Source organism: Labrus bergylta, chromosome 11 (assembly GCF_963930695.1).
Source record: "Labrus bergylta chromosome 11, fLabBer1.1, whole genome shotgun sequence".
Lineage (NCBI taxonomy): Eukaryota > Metazoa > Chordata > Actinopteri > Labriformes > Labridae > Labrus > Labrus bergylta.
The window spans coordinates 23,739,517-23,762,454 of NC_089205.1; the positions used below are offsets into that span (position 1 = coordinate 23,739,517).

The following is a 22,938-nucleotide window of genomic DNA, read 5'->3' on the forward strand; positions in this document are numbered from 1 at the left end:
CGGTACATATCATACCTTGTAGTTCAGCCTCTGGTGGGCTACCAACACCATCCCTCCACAAGATGGCAGTGTCGTATACAAATGTGAGTCTCAGCTCTGACTGTAAGTCAAAGTGCTGCCAGCCCCCTGCTCCCACAGGAGAGTGGAACACATAGGACACGTGAAGGGGGACTCGTAAGGTCACAAAGGACTGGACCAGATTCAGCACCTGCAGTAAAGAACAAACTATGCTGTGTCAGAGCAATTCATGCACATTTGACTTATTAACTTTAAGATGAAGAACAATATTCTACTTTTAAGGCGTCAAGTTTGGCATTTTACATTTTTTAACTAAATAACTTTACAATTAAGAACCGCTGTCTTAAGTTTGCATCAAAATAAATCATGAGGAATATTGATGAATGAAAGAAAAGCACAGAATGCACTGTGTACTGAGCAGCTAAACCGTCCTCCTTTAAAAGAGCAGCCGTAAAATGGTCGAAGAATTCAGAGTGGTGAAAGTCCTTTGAGGTATAGCTCTCTCTGGTATCTGCACTTTCCTCTGACCTGTTGGAGGTACCTGCCTGCACCGGCCCTCTCTTCATGTGGAGACGTGCCTATGCCTGAGGGGGCGATGAGAGCTCAGGCAAATGATTTCCAGGATGGCCTTCTGACACAACCTGCTGGGCTTTAATAGATTCCTGGGGTCCTGTTAAGCTGGGCTCTAAAGCCCTACACGGTGACATGACACTGGCCTCGGACTGCATAGAGCTGTCTGCGCTCAGCCCGCCTGCCCACTTAGAGGAGCACCCAGGGTCACAGGGCACCCACAAACAAAGGCACTCTCTTTTCCAGTGATCCTTCCTTACAAATCCTGGAACTGAACCTGTGACACCCTAGTCTATGCATTAACATACCATCTTTAGGCCTCTTCGACTGTAACCATAGCAACAAAATCTACATACAGAGCTTACAAGAGCTGAATGTATACCACTTTCCCCTTGATGGCAAGACAGCAGGGACGACAACAAGGTTTTATTGCCGATGTCTGTTTTTTAGTATTGTGAGAATGTTGAAGCCAAACTCAGTTTTTTCTTTCATAACCTGCCCTTACTTTCTTTTATATATTGTTGCATAATCTCTGCTTGATATGGTCACTTATCAGCAAAGAAAGAGGTAGCATTTCTATAGTCTTTTTTTTATATATCTCAGGGTAACAGTACGGGCCGAGGTAAAGTTTAAATTACTCACAGCAGCCTACTTTCTTGTTAAGACATGTTTATAAAGGGCCACAATTACTTTCACATCATGTGGATACAGGCATCAAAGTTCCACTTGTTGAAAAAAAAAAGGCTGTTATCACCTGGGTGACGACTTTGTTATTGAAGAAAAACCTGGAGCTATGTAAAATGAGAAACTCCCATTAAACCAATAAACGCTCTTCTATACTTTCAGCAGCAAAAAATCTCTGCAAGTGCTGCAGGGCTTTAATCACTAATCCTGTAGTGGAGGTTTTCACCACCATGCGCCCCGTGCACTCTTCCAGCCTTCTTTAACAACGCTCTACCTTAATTAACGGCAAGTCAACTAACAGTACGTTTCCAAGGTGAATGCAAATGTTGAAAGCTGGGAGGCATGCGAGGGCTTTAAGATCTCCACCACTCCACATATACCAGCTGCTGCTGCAAACACCACATTGTACTCACAGCAAAACAGACAAACAGAGGTTTTTATGAGACTGCTGGCTATTGACTTGCCACTTTGTCAAGTCAAATACAGGAAGGTGTGGGGTTAGTCATTATTACAGAGGTTGACGTGAGACAGTAATGGATGGCTTCTCAACTTGCTGGTGTTAACTCAAGGATCCTTAAAGGAAAACAAGCACGGTTTTAATATGCCTGTAAATGATTAATGACACCCGGAGTAGCTTATAATGAAAATAGAAAAAACTAGTTAAAGGACTGAAAAGACCAGTAACTGCTGAGTGCACATTCCTATCCTGAAGATCTCCTTCTTTACTGAATTGACTCCTAGCACCTGACGACAAGAGATGACAAATGGGGTCAAAGGTAAGCTGAAGCTCAAAGGTGGGGCTTCTTACCTGTCCATCAGTCCCGATGGTACCGCCACAGTCACTGAGCAGCTCAGACATGTCGTAGTAGCTGCTGAATTCCCACAAACAAGCCTCCAAGTCGAGGTTTCTGTAGAACCGGAGTGTACTGGAGCCCCTGAGGGAAGTGCTGAATTGGTAAGGGGCCGTATCACCGATTACTTCAGGGTTTTTTGTGGCTTCAGTGAGAAAGCTGTAGCGAGTCTTGACCTCGGAGAAGTCCAGCAAATTGGAGCAGCGGTGGTTGCCAACACGAGTGCCGTCAGGGCTCAAGGTGAGCTCAAAGTTAGAGAGGGGCCGGGTGGACACTACAGGCAGCATACCTATAGTGGTCAGAAAGTGTAAGCATGGGAGTGTTAGATTACCATTAGATAAAGAAAAATGAACAACAGCAGCTTGTTGTTTAATAAATGTGGTTAATGAGTTACATATGGAGCCATGTTTTCTAACACACCCAACCTCAGATGGTTCTTAAACCAAATACTTTTGTCTCTGAATATTTTAACTGATGAAACATTGAATTTAGTGCTCTTACCATCAATGTGAGGCATGGTAACAGTCAGTTTGATAAGGTTAGGGTGGTCTGTGTCTTCTGTTCCAGTGTACCGCAGCTTAGCAGAGAACGGCTCTGCCCCAACCGTGCCTGCAACACGAGGCTGGCACATTCCTGCAAACACACCGTAAACAAACAAACATCAAACGTTTTGTTTTCCTCAAAACCCTCCACAGAAAACTCATTCATGTTGCAATTTTCTGTCAGAGCAAGGACAGCTTGTACTGCAGCGGGAGAGCCAGCAGCTGCTTATCATATTGAGCCATTTCCATGAGAGACTCATGAAACATTTCCAACTAGAAAATGAGCTGCTCTCACCCTCGTCCCTGCTGATAGACACAATGGGGCTGCTGAGCTCTAGACCTTCATCCCCGTTAGAGTTCACACCCCTCGCGGCACACTGAACCCGGGAACCGGCCTGAAAGTAGACTGAGTCCAGAGTAATTAGCTTGGAGGAGGTGAAGAAGGTATCAAAGTCAACCTCCCTCATAGGGCTGGTGACGCCATCGGGGCCGGTGGGGGCGCTAACAAGCCAACGATAACGAGTCAGGGTGTTGTTGATGTTCTCGCTCACACAGATAGAGCCTGTTTTGTCATAGTCTGGGTACTTTGGGTTACACGCCTGGAAAAAGGAAAAAAAAAAAAAAAATAGTGCTTGTGAGTGAAAGGCATCTGAATATTCCTGCAGCAGCTAAAGTCCTTCCTCTGTACTCCCAATGAGTACTCGAGGGAGCTTATGATTGAGCAAAGTGAGCACATCTGCTAAATCCTGCCTCATTAACAGTATTTAGCTGTTTGAAAGTGAACAAGCTAAATGAAACATGTGCAGAGTGATTGACTGGAAAGTACAACCCGAAATATTTTTGGTACTATCACTTGGGACTCACAGTGACACAAATGACAGGATATCCAGCGATGGGTAGAGCGTCTCTGGCTCTGTCGATGTCGTCGTACTGAAGCAGAGAAACCACTTTTGGCACAGAGGGGAAAGTGACATCGGCCATGCTGTTCATCTCCTCAATGTAGATTATGGCTTTGCTCATCTGTTGATTGACAAGCAGGATATATTAGGTGTATAGTAACGGAGAACAAATTGCGATACCTAGCCAGGTAATCGCTCATTTGGCCGGTAAATGATATGCTAATTTTGCATATATTTCACCTTCGTCTCTGCCACCATGTTCTCATCAGGCTTCAGGTGCACAGTGAACGCCTCCCTCATTTCTCTGACACTGTCATATAAAATCTCCACCTCCACAATGTGCTCTGTGTCACCTGCTTTGAACACAATTTCTGCAAAGGAGAGATATGATACATTTATTTTTTTTTTTACATCAGGTTTTCGAATAAATGCTGTCCTGGCATAAGTAGCTGGCAGTCGTTTTTACCCTCAGATATGGGATGGTAGTCCTCCCCAGAGGTAGCAGATCCATCCTTAGTGTGGACTCGGACCACAGAGACCTTAGAAGTGTCTCCAACACGCAGTACTGGAATCCTCACCACAGACATTTGCCCACTTTCTTTTGGCTCATTCACGCTGAATTTGGTCTCTCCAAACCTAATAATGGACTCTGAGAAAGCATGACATAAAAGGTTCAATCATGATCGTGAACTTGACTTTGTATATTACAGCACAACACAAATGAAATCCCATTTCTGTGAACATTTTTCGATTGCTGCACTGATGGTTAAATCATAAAAGACACTATGGTATATTCAAGGTAACTTGGCGGAAAGCACACAGGCAAATGTCGTCAAATGTCTCTTCCAAATGTAATGTATGCAAGCGGGAAAACTTAAAAGGCAAACATTCTACTCCAAGAGTATGCAACAAGAAAACCGAGCATTCTTACTGTCAGCATCATCTTTGATCTTGATGAGCGTTTCCTTCTGCGCTCCAACAGAAGCTCCAAAGGGAGATTCACTCTTGGGACTTCCCAACACAAGACGCAGCTCTTCCTCCTCCTCATGTTCTGTGTCATCAACTAGCACCAAAACACAAGTCTTTTCAACCTCTCCTATAAAAAAAAAAGATGTGAACAGAAAGGATCATTTCACGGTTATTTCCTCCACGGGTAATTCATTCTAACATGAAACAGACACATGCAAAGAGGTGTCTGCTGGCTGTTCCTACAGCACCTGGTAAGAATGTGATGATGGAAGCCTCCGTGTTGGGTCTCTCATTGAAGTCCATCATGACCTGAGCTGTTCCCTGTCTGCTGTAACAGCGCACTGTGGACTTGTAGCTGATATCACCGCTGCGGTAAACAGTAGCTGAGATCTGCCCAGAGTTCTCCTCGCCCACATACGCAGCATCACGGAACTGCACTTTTGGCACTAAAGCAACAGAATCCATCCCAAAACTTAAGATCAGAAATGAAATGTAATGTAATACGCTTAAATAGCTTTGATACAAACTTTGATTTTCACTCACAGTCTGAGACAGAGTCATTGATGAGGATGGTGGTCTTGCTCGGCTCCCCAAGGATCCCATTCATGGGCATTCGAAGCACCAGCTCAAACTTCTCGGGCCCCTCCAGCACCGGCCGGCCCAGGTCATCCAGAATAGTCACACGAAACGTCTGCATGGTGACCCCGGGTGCAAAGTCCAAATTGCGGCTGATCCCGACATAATCCACACCAGCTGCTCCACAACACAATATGGGTCAGACATGTTTCAAAGATCAGAGTGCTTATTGGAGAAATGGATAGAGTGCAAATGGACTACAGTGCTTGATCTTATTCAGACAGCGGTTCTCATGTTACTTCATAATTCATCTTTGAGTGTTCAGGCAGCGAGCAAGATAAAAGAACCTAACCCACATGCTTGAAAAAATGACGCCTACTTTGTCGTGGTTGATAGCAGTGAACAGTTAGAATTTGTTTCATGATTAAAGAGAAATCGAGAGAAACTAGATATCTCCCTGAGCGCAAACAGGTTATGAATTTGCCATTCTTTGAAGAGCATTGAAAGCTCGCCCTTTGGCCACAGGCTCCTGTCATGTACTTGTGACCCAGTTATGTGCATAATTGTGGGCTTGCTTCTCCACCATGCTGCATATGATTAGATTCTAGTTATTTTTTACAGTTATAATGTGGGCCATAGCAGAGATGTTAGGAATCAGTACAAGGCAGAGAAGGCTGCCTGGGGCGAGGAGATAATAGAGGCTGCAGGGAAGGTTTGAAAAGATAGCAAGCAGTTCTTGGAGTACAAAGCTCTTACCAATGTGTAGAACAATCAGTATGCATTCCTAAAGCTCCATCCTCACTCAAACAACCATTATCTTCACCACACTGTGAGTATCCGATGCCTACAAGGCAGAGGTCCAACAGAAGAGCCCTGACTTGCCTTCTAACCTGAAACAATGTTTACATTCCCCAGGCCATCCACCCCACATATTAGGCGTTAACGTCTCCCCGCACTCTTGAGCTCAGGAAAACAACAAGTGACAGGGTGACGACTTAAGACTATTGTTCTCTGCGGGTGACGTTTCTCTAAACAGAAACAAGCTGAGGCTGTCAGAAAAGGGCGTCACGCATGGTACACGTACCCTCGGCTGAGACAGGCTCCGTCTTTCTGGAGCGCACGGTGACGGTTCCTCCTTTGGACAGATCAGTCCCCGTCCTCCACACCTGCACCTCCACAAAGCCGTCGCTCTCATCCACGTGGTAGTCTGTGTTGCCAAAGTAGAAGACGGGGGCTGGGAAAAAAACAACAGAGAAATGAGGAAAACACATAAAGGGATGTAATCCATAATCATCTTGTAGTTTCACAACAGGATGTGTCAGTTGTAATTGTGGCGCTGAATCTGTAATAGCTAGCATGCTCAGTAAGATTACCCCTGATTACAGGAGAACTAGAGGACATGTTTCCATCCAAACACCAGCAGGCAGGTAGGAAACGCTGTAATTACAGCTGCTAAACAAACACTTTCTTATTTCCTGGAATGATGTTTTGGGGGGGATTTTTACATGTGCAACTTGAATGAGCCGGAAAAAAATCAATAAAAAATAAAAAGCAGCTGCATTTCCTGGTTTTGTTGTGGATGAGTCTGCTGGTGGATCTGACTTGGATAGAGACAGGTCTAAGAGGCAGACAGGAGGCCCGACAGGAGGTCTGGGGGATGTAGAGCTCGATGTGCCAGCCCAGGCCTGCCTCTCCGCAATTAGTGTTCTATGAGCTGAGATTCCACTGCAGCCAGCACACACTTTTTATTCTTTTTAACCCTTTCAGAGCCGGTGTTCTCGCAGCAATGCACAACATGTCATGCTGCTCGTGCAACAAAGGCTTAAGGGCTTCAACCTCTGTATCCGTGCCCTTAAGGTGGTGCAGTCAACCACTGTTACACTGAAACAACTGTCACCACAAAGACTCTATTTATGGACTCAAACAGCAGGGCGTCCATCACAGTCCATTACAGTGATGGAGAAATAATAAGGGCAACCAAAAGCGATAACTAGCTTGAGATAAAATCGCAGTTGTTACTGAGGAAATAAACACATTCTAATGCATCCAGTTCATTTTGTTTTCATGACTAGTGAGAACAAGTCACCACAAGGCAGTGGAAAACATGTGCTTTTGAGAGCTACTGTGACCAAATACTGAATAAATTAATTGAATGACGATGGCCATGGGTAAAGTTATGGTTTCCATGACAATAGATTTACAAAATGGTAGTTAAGAGTCTCTCATCACACAGCGAGGGAGAAAAAGGAGACCGGGGATGTGGAAATGGAAATGGGTGATAAAAGCATTGCACAAAAACAAATACATACTGTTTTCACTTTTAGATTATTATGCTATCTGATGAAACCAAAATAAAAAAAAGGCAGGATAAAAACAGATTAACTGTCAGTCAACACTGCTGCCAGGCGCAATTACCAATCGGCAGCAAAGTAATTATTATTTTGCTCTACACATCATAGTTTTTCAAGTAATCTAAGTCTCAGACGAGTGTGCATATTCTGATGCAGCAACAGCCCCTCACTGACAAGATAAGACAAGTTCTGAAGGGAGACAGTCTTGAAGGAAAAGCCTTCCTGGGATTTGAGGTGCTCAGAAAAGTCATCCCGGTGGCTAAAATAATATTTCTCCTAAACGCAAAGGACAAATAACCTTTATTGTCTAATCCATCCTGAGCGCACAAGCAGAACAAGAGTGTTGTATCAGGAGGCGTGCAGCTGCCAACATTTCTCCCCACAGAGAAACCAAACAAAAATGGTTTTGGCTGCCTGCACTCGGTCCCCAACAGGAGAAGTAATCAGATCCACTAGCCTGAGGTTTGCAGCCAGGAACTTGGACCTGTTGTACACGCCAAGTAATCAGATAAGGTTTGTGAAGCATACAAACAGTGAGCTTCAAAGAGCTACGGCCCATTAACTGAAAGGTAAACCGCTGGCTCCGAGGCTCCATCAGCAGCAGCCGTCTACGCCAAACATCACATCTAAGGTTACCTGGATGTAAACGGACAACTTCCACATTTAGACTTCTGTTATGTAAAATGATGTGTGGTACAAAACTTTTCTTTCCTTCTACTTATTTAACGAATAGAAGATCAAGTTAAATGTTTTTTTTATGATTTCTATTATGAAGTAAAATACATTCAAATTCTACTTGGTTTCCATTTAAGAAAATCGAAAATCTAAAACAAATGTCACAGAGAACAGATAATTATGCAGCTGCCAATATATTGTACAAAAGGACATTTCTTTACTGTTGCATGCAGAATGTGAACATATAGAGGCACCAGGAGAGACTCAGGCATCCCTAAGGGGACTGTTACACTCCCACTGACTGCTTGATTTCACTTGAACTTTGCATGACGTTCCCACAGAGCTAAGTGGCTTCTCTAATGGTGAGATTCAATTGAGCCTCTGCTTCAGAAATCTCCCTCCAACAGCAAAAGCATACAAAAGCAGCAGCACCATATTGAAACAGAATAATCAAACTTCAAATCATTGAATGGCTGTGAGATTCACAATTTTCAAAGAAGGTGCTGGATCGAGCGTCTTAAGGCTGTTGATTAAAGTCGGCACCTCTCTGCTTAAGTAATCTAGACATCTGTTTATATCTGGATGAATGAGAATCCAGGTGAGACATAATTACAGGGTTGATGGGTTCCCCTCTTGATTCATCGCAATCCAGGATACGCTGCACACGCCCATCTTTAAAACAGCTCTTAATCACACCTTCAGAACCAGAGAAAAATTTACAGGCAACTGACACAAGACTATAAATACATGACTACTGCTCTACAAGCATTTTCATGTCCTACAGCACCCCCCCCCCCCCCCACCCCACACCCCCACACACACAAAATCACGGATGCAGAGTCAAAATCAAACAGCAATTACCTCTGCAAGAAAGGACAAGTTTCTGAAAAACCCAGTGCAGCAGAATGGAAACTATAAGGATGTGGCTGTTTGTGTGCAGATGTGTTGCTGAGAAAATAGCAAGTGTTATTGGGGTAGCAGCTGTTTGTGCATGCTACTGTAGAAAGCATGGGAAGCTTGTAAACTTAACCTACTCACACGCAGAGTTGCAAGAAGATAGACTTTAATGCAGAAAAAAAGAATAGATGGTTCATGTCGCTGCTGTAGACACTAATCAAATATCAACATCAGGCATGAGCTTGTTTAACAGTGAGCTTCAGCAGCAGCTCCATGGTACTGATTGTCTATAAGTGCATGGGTTTAGAGGTTCATTCATGGCGCTGCCTGCGGACAAAGAAATGCCTCTTGTCTCATTTCGGATTCAGTCTAGCTCATGTAAAAGTAGTGTTTAAAAAACAATCCTATCCTTCTTTCTTTTAACAGTAAAATTTCTCACTTATTGGAAAATGTTTTCTTTGGAAAAATGTAAACCAAGGCTGCTTCTACAGCCTGCTGGTTTCATTTGCCTTTGTAGATCACAAGGGGCATCAGTATTCATTTCAGTCTTCACAGGAGCTTTAAGAGTTGTGTTATGATATCATTTGGAGTGTGTTTACCACTCCTTCTTTTCCCCTCATTGTTTATCTATTCTTATGGCTTTTGTTTGTCTTACATCCTCCTCTCCATTGTTTGAGTTTAGTAGTTAACTTGTTCCTGTAATATCCACATCTACACTGAGAGGCCCTCTCTTACAGCATGAGCATGCTCGCATCTACATCATCTTTTAAAACCTGTTCCTCCCATTCTGTGCTCTTTCTCCATGCTGCAAAACAACCTAATTATAGCAGTGATCATCTGGTACATGCAGAAATAAATACATTTCCACTAGTGAGACAGAATGGACCATGCAGTCAGTTCAGAAACTCTACCCCTCCCTTGTTATCAAGCCTTGTTAAAAAAAAAAAACACCAGCTGATTATTTGCACCTTGATTTTGCAGAGTAATGTTCAGAAACTATTAACATGCAAGGTTTCACACAACGCCTACTAAATCCACCCCCTGCTGAGCAGACAACCTGAACAACCAGCAGGGATCAGAATCGCAGCGAACAGACCCATGTAGACTGACAATTGTGTTTGGAGAAGGGTCTGGACGTGTTGGAGGCGGATCCTGTAAGGATCTCTGAGACTTCGGGCAAATGCTGAACTTTACACTACCTTAATGCCCCCTGGTAACTGGTGATTAAAACTTTAGTCTATGCTTTCACTCACAATGTAACATATCGATTTTGTTATGATATGTCAAAAAGTTTACCGTGAATGACAGAATTCATCTTCTGTTAAAAAAAAAAAGTTAACACCATTAATACAATGAAAACAATGGCTTTACTATCTCTGTCTCTAATTAGAAATCTAAACATAGTCAATACACAATCAAAATGTATTCAGCAATAAGGATTTTAAGGATTTTTCTCTCAGTGTTATGGTGATGACTTTAAGAGTCTCAACGTAGATTACATACAGCTAATGACAGAGGATTTAGTCCACAGAGTCCATCCATATAGTGTTATGACTGAACTTTCAGCATAGAGAAGGGTTAAGGACTACATTTATTTAAAGTTAAAATGAGCTGAAAAAAATCAGTACTTAAGGGAAAAGTCTACAGACCACCCAGGTGGGTTTTGGTTGAGCTTGGTTACATTTTCTGTCTGAAATGATTTGCCAACAAAGTTCTCTCTGAAGCAGAGATATCAAATTCAGTGCCATGAAAGAGTGGGGTTGTTTTCATTCCAAACAAAGCAGATTTTAAATACTCTCTCTCTGCGGGTGAAGGTGCGCTAATTAGTGAAATTAATGTTTTGGTTGGAAAGGAAATATGCCTTGTCCTCTTTAGCACAAGTCTACTGAACTGGTTATTAGTGCAGCAAATTTCAATTAATTCAGTTCTAAAAGCTATAAACATTTCTAATTAAGATCCCCATAAATCATCAGATTAAAATCAGAGCCTTGGCAGACAATATGAGCTCCACCTTGTGTGGTTTCTACCTCAGTAGGTGGCCAAGACTCTATTTGCATGGAGCCGGGAGTGCATGTGCATTTGTGCCCTTTGGCTTTAAGTTTCATTATAATATGCTACTGCAGCGTGCCTTTTTGCTGATAGCAGTGGTGTGTGAACTATTCGAGCCCACGACTGTGTGTAGCTGCTTGAAGCCCTCCTGGGGAACCCTCGCACAGACCTCTCACAGGCAGAGACAGGTGTTCAGCCAGGCACCAGTTCATCCTGTGCAACCCCTCTGGACAGCTACTGCTAAGAGGGGTGACAAAGAAGGATGTTATGCCCCAGTTTGCCTCCCCTCCATATATATACACCTGAGTGGAGTTCAAGCTGGATTATGTCCTTTAAAGTAATACCAAGCAAGGATAGCTGAAGTTGAATCCGGATAAATTTGCTGCCGCCGTTCTGCTCTTCCAAACAGGATATTTGTCTTGTTTTTCTTCCCTTAGAGTTATTTACCATTTACTTCACCATCAGCGCTCCCGCCATTTCATTATCACCTCCTTCAGGGAGATATGAAGGTTTGACACCATCTTATTCCTTACCCGCTCCTCATGTTCTATTTATTCAGTGGATGCAGGCAACCTAAACACCTCCAGCACCTAATCCAAATTAGACTTTGGAAGTGTTGCTGAGCCAACTTCACGCTTATATTGTGTGTGCTTTAAGGCATGAGTGTGCATGTCTCATTGTGTGTCCAAGCAGTTGATCTGATGTCAGGTATCCGTGTTGATTTAATAAGGAGCCAACTTGGAGGACAATAGCTCCAGGCATTGTCTCTCTCCTCGACTTATTGAAAGTCTTGACAACAGTTTGAATCACAGTTTGAGGATTACAATAAAATGCACACAAAAGAAGATTGAACAAAAGCAGGCTGTAGTCTGGCCCTGATGTATGGGGCACCTTTGTTCGTTTTGTGCTTTCTGACAACTGATATGCATAAGGTGATTTTGATTATATCTCAGCCACCCTGACAAAGGCAGAGACAAAGAAAACATGATTACAGATAAGGCAAGAATAAACCTGAGTACAGACTGTTAATGCTGGTTGTCAGCGTGAGCCATGTTAATCCTATAATGCACAAAGCCTCCTATTCTCCTGTGTTTCTGTGATAATACACAGAGGACCTCTAATGAAGGCAAAGGCATGTCAGGAAATCACACATTGGTGGAGTGAAAACATTTCCTGGTGTAATAGATATACATAAATTAGACTACACAGGCAAGTCATTGTTTTTAAGTTTGCAAATCAGACAGCGTACAACTCTCCGTAAAGCTGTGAAATTAGGAAACGCTTCAACATGAATCTGCTTTTTATCTGTAACAGGAAACTGTCAAACTAAATAAATAGTTTCTTAAACCATTAACCCGCCGCCTTTATTCCTCTGAGACCACTTCCAAAGCAAACATCAAGCCGGCTTATCTTATCCATTATAGTTTCACAAATCTATGAGCTTTTATTTGTCCGCCTCCTTCAATGAGAGCGGCAAGAAACTGAAATCTGTCAAGACAGTTATACTAAGAGATCAATCAATAATGTCTCCAATCAATATGCTCTCTGGCAGTTGTAAAGACAAGCAGTACTTGCACTGTTAGAGCTATCCATAAAAAAAGTGTGCGACTGTCTGGAAATAGAATATCTTCAGCGGTAAAGCACATCTTTGTGAAACAGCCCCGAGTGCTGTAAGGAGCGACTGTTGTACAGCCTATTAAAAACGTGTGTGTCTCAGCAGCTGTCTCGGCAGTCTCGAGTCAATACCCAGGAGCAGCGGAGGTCAAAAGGCCCCGTACTCACTCTCAGGTTACACCGGACACAATCACGTAACCCCTCTCCTTCCTCGAGCAGGGCAAACAAATCCACTTGCAGTGTGTCTGCTTTGAGTTCCCCAGGGAACAGAAGGAGAGAGAAAAAACCTGTTAGACAGTCTGAGAACTGCTGCTGCAAGAGCCCTGAAGACAAGGCCTCTTTAGAGCAGGTTCACGGACAGGTAAGTCTCATCATTAGTTCAGATTTTTATCTGGATCTAAAACCAACCATGAAATGTTCAAGTACTTTTCTTAAGGAGGGAACATAACAGATCGATTCTTCTTCAATGGTGCTGCTGAAGGCTGTCATAAATGAATGGGAATCTTTCAGGAGTCGTAATTCTTCAGGAAAGGTAAAATGGAAGGACCACTGTCACTGACCAAAACATATTTGTCAAAGGTCAAACTTTCAACAACTGCCTTTCAATCGTGATCTCTTCGTGATCATTATCCTCGTGCCACATGGAGATTCTAACTGGTGTTATTTGAGCAGTGGGAGAAGATTAAAAATACATTTCAATGAAGCTAACTAACATCTATCTAATGATAAAATGACTCCATTCCCTAAGGTGACGATTTTATGACTTTTTAAATCAAGCAATTAGATCTTGTGCTGAGTTGTATATTGCGTCATCACAGCAATTATTCAGCTTCTACCGGGGTTTTGATTTGAGCAAAAAAAAAAGATGCTTCCGCAATCATCCTGCTTCTTCAGCTCAGGGTTGCCTGCGTGCATTCATACAGTCTTGACTTCACAGCAGTGCTTCCGGAGATCGTCGCAGCGATAGAGAACTGAGGAATGGTCGTCAGGTGCCGTGGAACAAAGAGGCGTCAGGAAGATATGGGAGACTATCAGCCCTCCAGTCTGAGCCTGCAGATATGAGATAAAGGCTTCGCCCCCAGGAAGGAGGCTCGCACACTCAAACACCCTCTCTCCGAGATATTGTCAGACAAGCACAAACACAACCAGGAAAAAAAAAATCCTAACACACTCTTCACCTGCACACCAACAACATACCTGCTGTCTGTCTGCCCACCGGCTTTGAATGCCTCTCTTTGAATCCACTTGTGCAGCTGAATACATATTATGCATTTATGACACTTTTTCCAAACTTATTCTCAGCTACTGCTTGTCCATTGCACACAAAAAACCCAATAGAACATCACAGAAAAGCTCTTCTAAGCTAGAAATACATTCCAACAGCTTTTTCTTGAGACATTAATGAGATGTGAAAATCCTTTTAAAAATGAAAGGTCTCTCTGTAAGACAAAAAGTTTTAATAATCAACACCTTTTGACTTCTTGTACCTGCACAGACTTCACACTGCATTGTAGTCAATTTCACACTTGTGATCTGTGAAATGTCATCTTACCGTCTTCCATATCGGCCATGATTGTGATTCTGGCTGTAGGGAACTCCGAGCCCAGACGGCCCCCCATGGGCATGCTCAGGGTGACATTGAAGCTTTCCTCGTCTTCATACAGGGAGTCATCGATGATAACAACCCGGCACGTTTTCTCCTCCTCACCCTTGTCGAAGCGCACGATGCTGTGATGGTCCTCGGGCCTGGAGATGTAATCAGAGTAGGAGAGCACTGCGGTCGGGACGGTGCCTGTGGCTGAAACTGAGTGGGAGGAAAACAGAACAACAGAAAGCAAAGTTAATGATGCAAAAGCAATTTCACCGTCAAAATTCAATACATAAAAATGATTTCTCTGTTCTCTATAATAGTTTTCTTTTCATGCTAAATGTTAACATGCATCACTGAAACACTCCCTCAGGATGATATGACAAGAACCCAGTGCAAGCTCTCTTTAACAAGTGACAGGGACCTTTACTCTGTCTTCCTTTTACATTTCACAGAAACTCTTTGATACAGTATCAGCTCATCTGTCTCCATTTTTAAAGATAACATTATGTAACGACAACAGCCACTGGGTAATTATTGGAGAGAGGATACGCTTTTGGGGTTTCCTCTTTCTATTGTACAAGTCAAAACTACCAAATTATTTTAAGCGTTATTAGTTACCAAGAGAATTATTATAATTACCACAGCCACTTTTAGTGCATGCTGCTCAACAAAAGAAAACTTTTATTGATACAAGTTAAAGTCATTCTGTCTAAGTCTTGATATCGCTTCAAAGGAGAGTGGGGATCAACATGAGTAACACACATGGTGGCCAAGTAAATGGAGAGCAGGAGAAGACAAACAGGTCATTCTTGTGTTACCTTGCTGTGTGAAGCAGATGACCATGAGCTCCTGACTCACATCTCCACTCCTGTGCACGGGGATGAGCAGCTCACCAATGTCCTCCTCTATGCTGTATGTAGCTGAGGGTATGAACACTGTCGACTCTGCATGTGAGACAAATCAACATCAAACGTTAGCTTATCACTTTGCAATGATACATTTTGAGTGAAATACCTTTAAGTTCAATGTTGTTTGACTTTTGATATGAAGGAATCTCTTGGGCATAATCATATCTCTGGCGAACTGAATGCCAACTAAATTGAACTGAATGATCCGGGATGAAGAAAAAGTAAAAACCCTACAACATCAAATCACATGTGACAGTATTTCAATCAAAACCTTTCATCATGTAGGCTAACAGCTCACACACTGGGACCAATGACGCCTCTTATTACAGCTCCGCTGATGATGCTTCCTTCATGTTTAATTAAAACCCATCCTCTACTGTTGATTCATCTGCAGTAAATATTCTAACCTAGAGGCTGCTTACACTGATAATGCGGAGAGACATCTCTGGTAATTGACCCAGTTAGTGATACAGAAGGATGTGGATAATTTTTTCTGTAAGAAAATGCTGATTAGAAACAGAGTTAGAAATCCTAGAGAGAATAACAAAAAATCAACAAACGATTTCAAACACATTTGTTTTGGTTTACAAACGTCAATTGTTAGTTGCCTGTACAGGTTGGCTGCTTCGTTTGCACGCAGAGAGCTTTTAAACAATTGTTATTTTTTTTACTGGCAGCTCTCCATCTCTTTGTCTCCCTCCTTCTCGGAGCTGCATATGACAACTAGGAAGGTAATAGGGCTGTAACGTTTCATCCATGAAATCCACAGAGCTCAGTCTGGAGCTTTGCCTCCCTCACCATCATTAACAAGGTGTTGGAGAGTCAACATAACTTGACCTTTCCTTTCCTGTCCTGTGGACCGTGCAAACAAATGCTTGGAACGATGTGGCCGTTCTCCACTTCTTGTTTTTAAAACTCTCACTCTTTTCAGTCTGAGCTGCTTAAGCTTGTCTGGTGTGAAAACTCTACTTTGCACGGTAGCTGCCCTTGGGCTGATCAATGTTTCTGCTATTATTGAAAAGAAAGAAAAAAATATTTCAAAAGCCTTCAAAGTTGGTTTGACCTTGAGTGGCACTAATGTGTTGAAATATAGAAACCATAAACAATAAATTGTATAATAAAGGCAAGGCTGAATTTAAACGTCTGTTGAGGCATACAGAAACAAAAAGTAACATCTTGCAGAGAGACAGCTGCCAGTCTGGTTGATTGGGCTCCAGAGAATGATGTTTTGCGAAACAAAGTGCCAACTAAACATGCTATTTGGAATGAATTGTAAATTCTTCCCTTTTTCACACACAATGAAGCGCTGTGGGATAAGGAGAAGCATTATCAATATTTATGTCATGCAGTTTTCTGTCAGCGTCCAGCTGCTTGGAGTTCATCTGCTCTTTCAGCACTCATTGCACACGTTGGGGGAGTCGGCCTGTTTATCTCGTCCTTTTGACCTTGCTTATCTCCACTCGAGGGAGGGAGACAGCACACGCATGCTCAATGTATGACTAGTTTCATAATTAATATAGAGTTTCAAGATGTTACTTTTCTCTTGGCGTAGAGTTTCATGTTAATACATTTTTAATATTTGTTCTCTGATGCACTCAGACAGACGGAGCAGCATGAAGCTTCTCTAGTAAAAAAACATGAATACAGCTAACATGAAGGGAATCCTGGACCTTTATTCTGTATTGTTCTATTTTTTTGTTTTAACATACAGAGAAAGGCCAGATTGGATCATTATATCATTTGTTGCTGCCACCTAGTATTATGGGTGTGGTAGTCAATGAGGATGTGCACTTCCTTCAAAATAAAATGTACTTTATACTCTCTTAAACAATTAATTTTCAATGATACTTGAAAATTTGAGCAAAACATTATTTTCTTCTGAATTATGTGATGAGAACAATAACAAGGATGGAAAGTAAAAAAAAAAGTTCTGCTGTAGCACCAAATATAAGACCTGTATTGTGTGTTTCTGCTTTCTGATTGACCTTCTTACTTTGTAAAACACTTTGGTCAACCTTGGTTGTTTTTAAATGTGTTATATAAATAATGTTCACTTGACTTGACCTGAATGCATATCAGCAAATAAACTCTAGAATGCCAAAAAGAGAAGGTAAAAAAGGAGGACTTATGTCTGGAGTATGGCTTTGGAATCACACTGGAACTTAGCACAGACGGTTTAAGGAAGATGATTAAATGCACATTTGAAATTACATGAAGTCCCTGAAAATGAAATCAAAACTGACCATCATCAGGATCCAATATCTCCACAGTAGCAATATCTGGGAATTCAAGGGCAGCCATCACGGGCTCAGACAGGACGATCTGGAAGCTCTCTGACACTTCGTACTCGCTATCTGACAGGATCCGCACCTTCCAGGTGGCTGTGGTCTGCCCTGGGTTAAATTGCACCTGTTTCTGTGACTTCCCCCGGAAATCTTTGTCACTTTGTGCAGTGCCGTCCTTTGTTCCAATGCCTTTGGAAGGAGACGGAGAAAAAGGGTTATTATCTTTATCAGGTAGTTTATGTGAAATATCATACATCATTCATATCAGATAATGTCAGCACCTTGCTTGTTTATGGTTGGTTATAGGGTTACATTTAACATTTCGTAATCTACCATTCAATTAATTCATGTTTCAGTTAAAAGCTGTTTGTTTGTCCTGATATCTGTGGTACATCAATCACTTTTCTTGCACTTTTCTTCTGCCAGGCCCACGAGTAGCAGACCAAACAAGTTAGCCCAGATGTAACTTATTCAGCCGCTTGTACAGGATGTCATTCTTTCTTCCTTCACCATGAACATGCAGACTTTGCGGCGAGGATACGGACACAGAACTAATTTTGTTTATAAAGAGACCTGATGGGTCTCTGCAACAACCCAGATACTTCATTTTCCTGAAGTACCTCCCTCAGGACTGCTCAAGGGGACAAGATTTGGCCTTCTCCAAATCCCCCAAAAAATTTTTAGACTAGGTGAAAATTCTCCAGTCCAGTTCCCCTCCAGCTACCCTGCCAATGCAAAGAGCCGGTCCACATCCAGTATGGAACCTGCATTGTGTAACATAACATATAACATAACTATAACTAGTAAGATTCAAAGGGACCCTGAAAAAGTCACAACCCAATGTGTCTGACAATTTCTGCAATCGTTTTGCTCTATTTTCTCACCTCCACTGTTTTAAATGGTCCTGAAGGGAATAAAGCCAATTACCCCTAATGTCAGCCTGGTCTTGGCAGTTGTCTGACCTTCAGCATGTGAGCAGTTTGATGGGGCCTATAGTCCCTATAGTTGTGACACTGGTATGATTCCTGCTGAGCCGGGGCACAGGGGCCGGTGAAATGTCACACAGACTCTTCATTGTCTTCGCTAAATGGCCACAAAACCCGCTGCAAGGGTCTGGCAACAAATAGAAACAAGATTGTTGCCAATTCCCTTAGGCTTCCAAATGAGAAGAATTCATGAAATTACCTATAGCTTAAAAACAAACAAAATACAGTTTGTTCACAACATCCATGAACTGGAGGAGGAAGAAAGTGAAGAGAAAACTGAAAAATCACATCAAGACCTCACACAAGATCTTCAAAAAAAAACACAGACTTAGAAATGCATAGAAACTACTATTCTGTTCTTTGATTAAAATAAAAACTGTTCTTTGATATGCAAGTGCGGACAGAAGGAAAAGGACCCTGCACATATGTGCTGAGATTAAATAGTCAAGCTCAATGGAGCTTGAAAAATCAGCAGTCTTCAAAGAGTAGCTAGAAGAGGAGATGGGAAAGCTTTGCTCCTGACGCTATCTCCTGCACAATGCTGGGTAGGATTGATACCTGATCTCAGCAGTCGCTCTGAGGCTGCAGGGCAGGTGGGCTCACTATAGCCTCCAAACCTGTGCCACCTGCATTGTGCACGTTGACCAGTGAAGCAAGGGACCACCAGTGGGCTCCTCTGATCACCGTTCACTCAGATAATCCTCAGTCTTCATGAGAAGGCACTGGCCTGGGAACAGTCGCTATCTCATCGCAACACTGAGACAGATGGGGGGCTTGAATTGTTGGGCTGCTCTGGTCTCCTGTTTATGCCGATTAATTCAAACAGTTTGCTACTTTCTCGCTCCCATTTTAAAAAATAGCAGAGAAAAAGGACAAACTCAAATGATCACTACGAGAAAGAGATCAATGGTCAACACAGGAACGTATAACACTAAAATTCTTGTCTTTAATTTTTTTCATTTGATCAGCAAATGTTTTTGTCCTTGCTTTAAAAAAAGTGAATCCGAATATTTTCTAGGCTGTTAATTAAGACTGCTGTTTGTGGTGAACAATAAAACAATCAAGGCCTGAGGATGTGAAGATGCACCCACTGGCTCTCATGAGACATGAAAGTAATATTTTAGTTTTCACCACTCAAGGATTTAGAAAGATATATTTTTTTTTTTACTATTGGTACTTTTTTCCTCTTATTGTGAAACAAAATTGTTCTGACTTGAAAAAAAGGAATGAAATTATAGCTTCTTTTGTGTGCTTTCCATCACCACAGAGAGGTACAGCATCCGCCCGCATCCATTATCATTCCCCTTCATCCTTCCTCAATCATAGGAAAAGTAAATTGTGATAAAGCTAGGGTTTGGACTTGAAAGCACAGAACAGTCATTTTGGACATTATTGTCTCCAGGCAACGAAAAGCAAGTGTATTCAAAGCTCAAAGTAAGGCTTCTTTTAATATATAATGCAAGCATTAATAAAACAGCAGTAATGCCAAACAGGGGTGATTATTTGTTTGTTTGCCCTTATCCTCATTCCCAGTATAACACTATGTTGTTTATTATTCATCTGCAAAGGGATCATCGAGCAGTCATCACATACACATTTCAGTTTTCAATCATCATTTCTTTTGTTCTTTTACATTATCTATAGGATAAACAAAATGTGTTCACATGGATTTTACAGTCCACTTCTGTCTGTGAATAAATAAATAATATTTGTAGAGCATATTCAAAAATCTGTCTTTAAATGTGTATTTTTCTATTTTACTGAGTTAATGAGGTCGAGTAGATATACGTTGCAGTGTGAGGCATATAAAGGTCAGCAGAATTTGCATATCACCTCAGAGATGTTTCATTAGTCTGACATCCTGAGGCATACAGAGATACAGATGACAGAACAGAAAATGATCCTCTTTGGATTTGACCTTTAACACCGGGTCATTTTAATCACACCTCATTCTTATAGACAGAATAAATGGCGACACTTTAAAAAGGCCAATGGTGCCAGCAGTTAGAGCAGTTAGAATTCCTGCCACTCATAAATCCTCGCAGCAGGCAGGATTTGTGAGAGGCAGGGTACAGTTATTGTTCATTTAGTTCCAGTTGGTAGTTTGCCTGGACTAACATTTGGAGAGGCGCCTTTCCCTGGCCACTAACTTTGAGTGACCTTTTTAATGTGTGCATGCAGTCTCTGGGGGATCGTCCTGGGCTTTGTCTTATTGGAACATAAATACTGGCAGACAAGACAGTTGGAAGGTCATGACCTGTGTGACCCCTAAGGGTGTCTAAGCCAACCTTCTAGTGTTTTAAAATGTTAACAAAACTCCTGAAAACTTCCTGAAATTTTAGATGTGAGCTGCATGTGTGAATGCAAACAGCCCAATTTTCACTCCAACTTCACTGGGATTTATTTTTGTCCGCCAGCCCTCTAGTAAATTTTTAGCAGAAAATATTTAGGGGAATATATTGAGGGTGAGCAGGAGGGGGTCGTGAATTCTACAAATAGCATTGATATAAAGGCAAACATTTTCAGTACAGCTGCAAACTCTTTTGCTTAAACGTCCACCAATTGGACGTCGTTCTTTTACGCCATGTCTTGCCTCCTAAAAGTTAATGTGTGTGTGTGTGTGTGTGTGTGTGTGTGTGTGTGTGTGTGTGTGTGTGTGTGTGTGTTTTTGTGTGAGGCATGTGTAATTGTGTCCAATCAGTTTTGTCCTATGGCACTCTGCCTAAAGTAGGTTTTGAAAAAGTTAGGAAATACAGAACAGAAATGCTTTAAGGTAATCCCCGACTAATTTTGTTCGGCAAGAAGACTTTTAGTTCAACATGTTTTTGTTTGTTTCTTTGCTTGTTTGAATGGCGGTGATAGTGATACCTCAAAAGTATCAGATCATTTCATGAAATTTGATGTTTAAGCTGCAAAGCAGTACTGGAGTATTATGTGGTGTTATGGTATCCTATGATAACTTCAATTAAAAATGTTTGATATTGGTATTAATGTTATTTCACTTTTTTTTGTTTTAGTTTCAACCTTTGTATTGCTGTATCCGTCTTATAAAACATGTCAATGGTGCGGACCCTGATCTGGCACTAAATCACACTTTCACTAAAATGATGTAAAAAAAAATATATATATAATTATTTCCACAAGAAAGAATAATGCAAGCCCTAAAAGCTGTCCAATACATTTATAACATTGTGAATATTTCCAGTGACCTCTGATGGTATTCTCAGACCATGAAATCAGAGACACGTCTGCTTACTAATGAAGGAGGTTTCCCCCAGGTAGCCACGACGTTTCAGCACCACCTCCAGGAACTTGACCTGTTCATCCACCACGTAGTGCTCCTTCTCTAAAGAGATCCAGGCCCAGTTCAGACGGAACTGCTGGTTCTTCAGTCTGTTTCCTCCTGCAAACAAAAAGCAGACAGTTGTGTTAATGTTACTTAAAAAAGCTCTTTAGAAATTACTACAGTACACAGCCGTGGAACAGAATAAAAGTTTTTTAAAAAAAGCCAGAGAGGGACTTAAAAACCCCAAAAGGTTTTAAAAAGTAACATAGCTATTTGTTTCTGGGGTGGAGCATATTTCCAATGCCTCAATGCGTCTCTGGATACCTTAAGGACTGGACTTTGGGAAGTCTTAGCCAGCACTCAGTGGGTGGTATGAAGGGGGTATAGCACTTATGCAAAAGGAAGGGAGTTTGTGCAGTCTAATTGCTTCATTTCTAATTAAGATAAAAGGTGCCTGTTTCCTGTCTGAACTTGGCTACTTTACCCACAGCTTTTGAAGTTGAATTCAAAGGCCAAGGCTGTAGTCCTGGAGGGTATCTTATGCTACCTTTTGACCGTAAAAAGCTTAAAGAAAACCACAACAACAGACATCAAACACACGCAAACACACACATACACAAACACGGACAAAACACATCTGCAAAGGCATACACACTTGCTACAGAAGCCACAACATATTCTACAGTTGTCATACCCAGAGCTTTAAATAGTCGAAATGATAGTGCAATATTTTCTAAACGATAATACAATGTAATCCAAAAAATCTGCTCACATCCACCAGATTTTAGATCTACTGCCTTCTGGTGAACTGGATAGGGATGTTGAGCAACAGATGCCTGAGACACTAAACATCTGGCACTTCTGACAGTTGTAGAATAAAAGTTCAAGCTGACGGGAGTGTGCAGGGACTTTGTTCAGGGGTTGAAGTGTGTCGCTGTTGTTTGTGTTTTGGACGAGTGAGAGTCTTTACCCCGACCCCACCCGGCTGTTCTGGTCAGTAAATCTGTAACGTCCAGCTGACTGCTCCACTGTGTTCATTTCCTTTTCTCAACAGACTTGGTGAGACGAACACACATTTACCCTGGGTGTTTTATTATGTGTGAGGGTGCATACATTTACATCTTTGTGTGTGTGTGTGTGTGTGTGTGTGTGTGTGTGTGTGTGTGTGCATTTGTTAAATGTTCTCT

The 22,938-nt window shown here is 41.9% G+C and overlaps 1 protein-coding gene across 1 annotated transcript in view; it reads right to left on the reverse strand.

The window, feature by feature from the left end:
* Window positions 1–22,938, reverse strand: part of frem2b (FRAS1 related extracellular matrix 2b) — a 49,545-nt gene that overhangs the window by 4,198 nt on the left and 22,409 nt on the right. The window contains exons 3-17 of the mRNA XM_020634846.3: window positions 21,722–21,868; window positions 17,438–17,668; window positions 15,105–15,230; window positions 14,248–14,499; window positions 6,194–6,343; window positions 5,077–5,286; window positions 4,782–4,979; window positions 4,496–4,660; window positions 4,031–4,213; window positions 3,805–3,935; window positions 3,530–3,685; window positions 2,961–3,264; window positions 2,625–2,756; window positions 2,081–2,412; window positions 16–208 (exon numbers count right to left, since the gene is read on the reverse strand). Coding sequence (XP_020490502.3) covers window positions 16–208; window positions 2,081–2,412; window positions 2,625–2,756; window positions 2,961–3,264; window positions 3,530–3,685; window positions 3,805–3,935; window positions 4,031–4,213; window positions 4,496–4,660; window positions 4,782–4,979; window positions 5,077–5,286; window positions 6,194–6,343; window positions 14,248–14,499; window positions 15,105–15,230; window positions 17,438–17,668; window positions 21,722–21,868 — 2,910 coding nt within the window. The remainder of the gene's footprint in view (window positions 1–15; window positions 209–2,080; window positions 2,413–2,624; window positions 2,757–2,960; window positions 3,265–3,529; window positions 3,686–3,804; window positions 3,936–4,030; window positions 4,214–4,495; window positions 4,661–4,781; window positions 4,980–5,076; window positions 5,287–6,193; window positions 6,344–14,247; window positions 14,500–15,104; window positions 15,231–17,437; window positions 17,669–21,721; window positions 21,869–22,938) is intronic.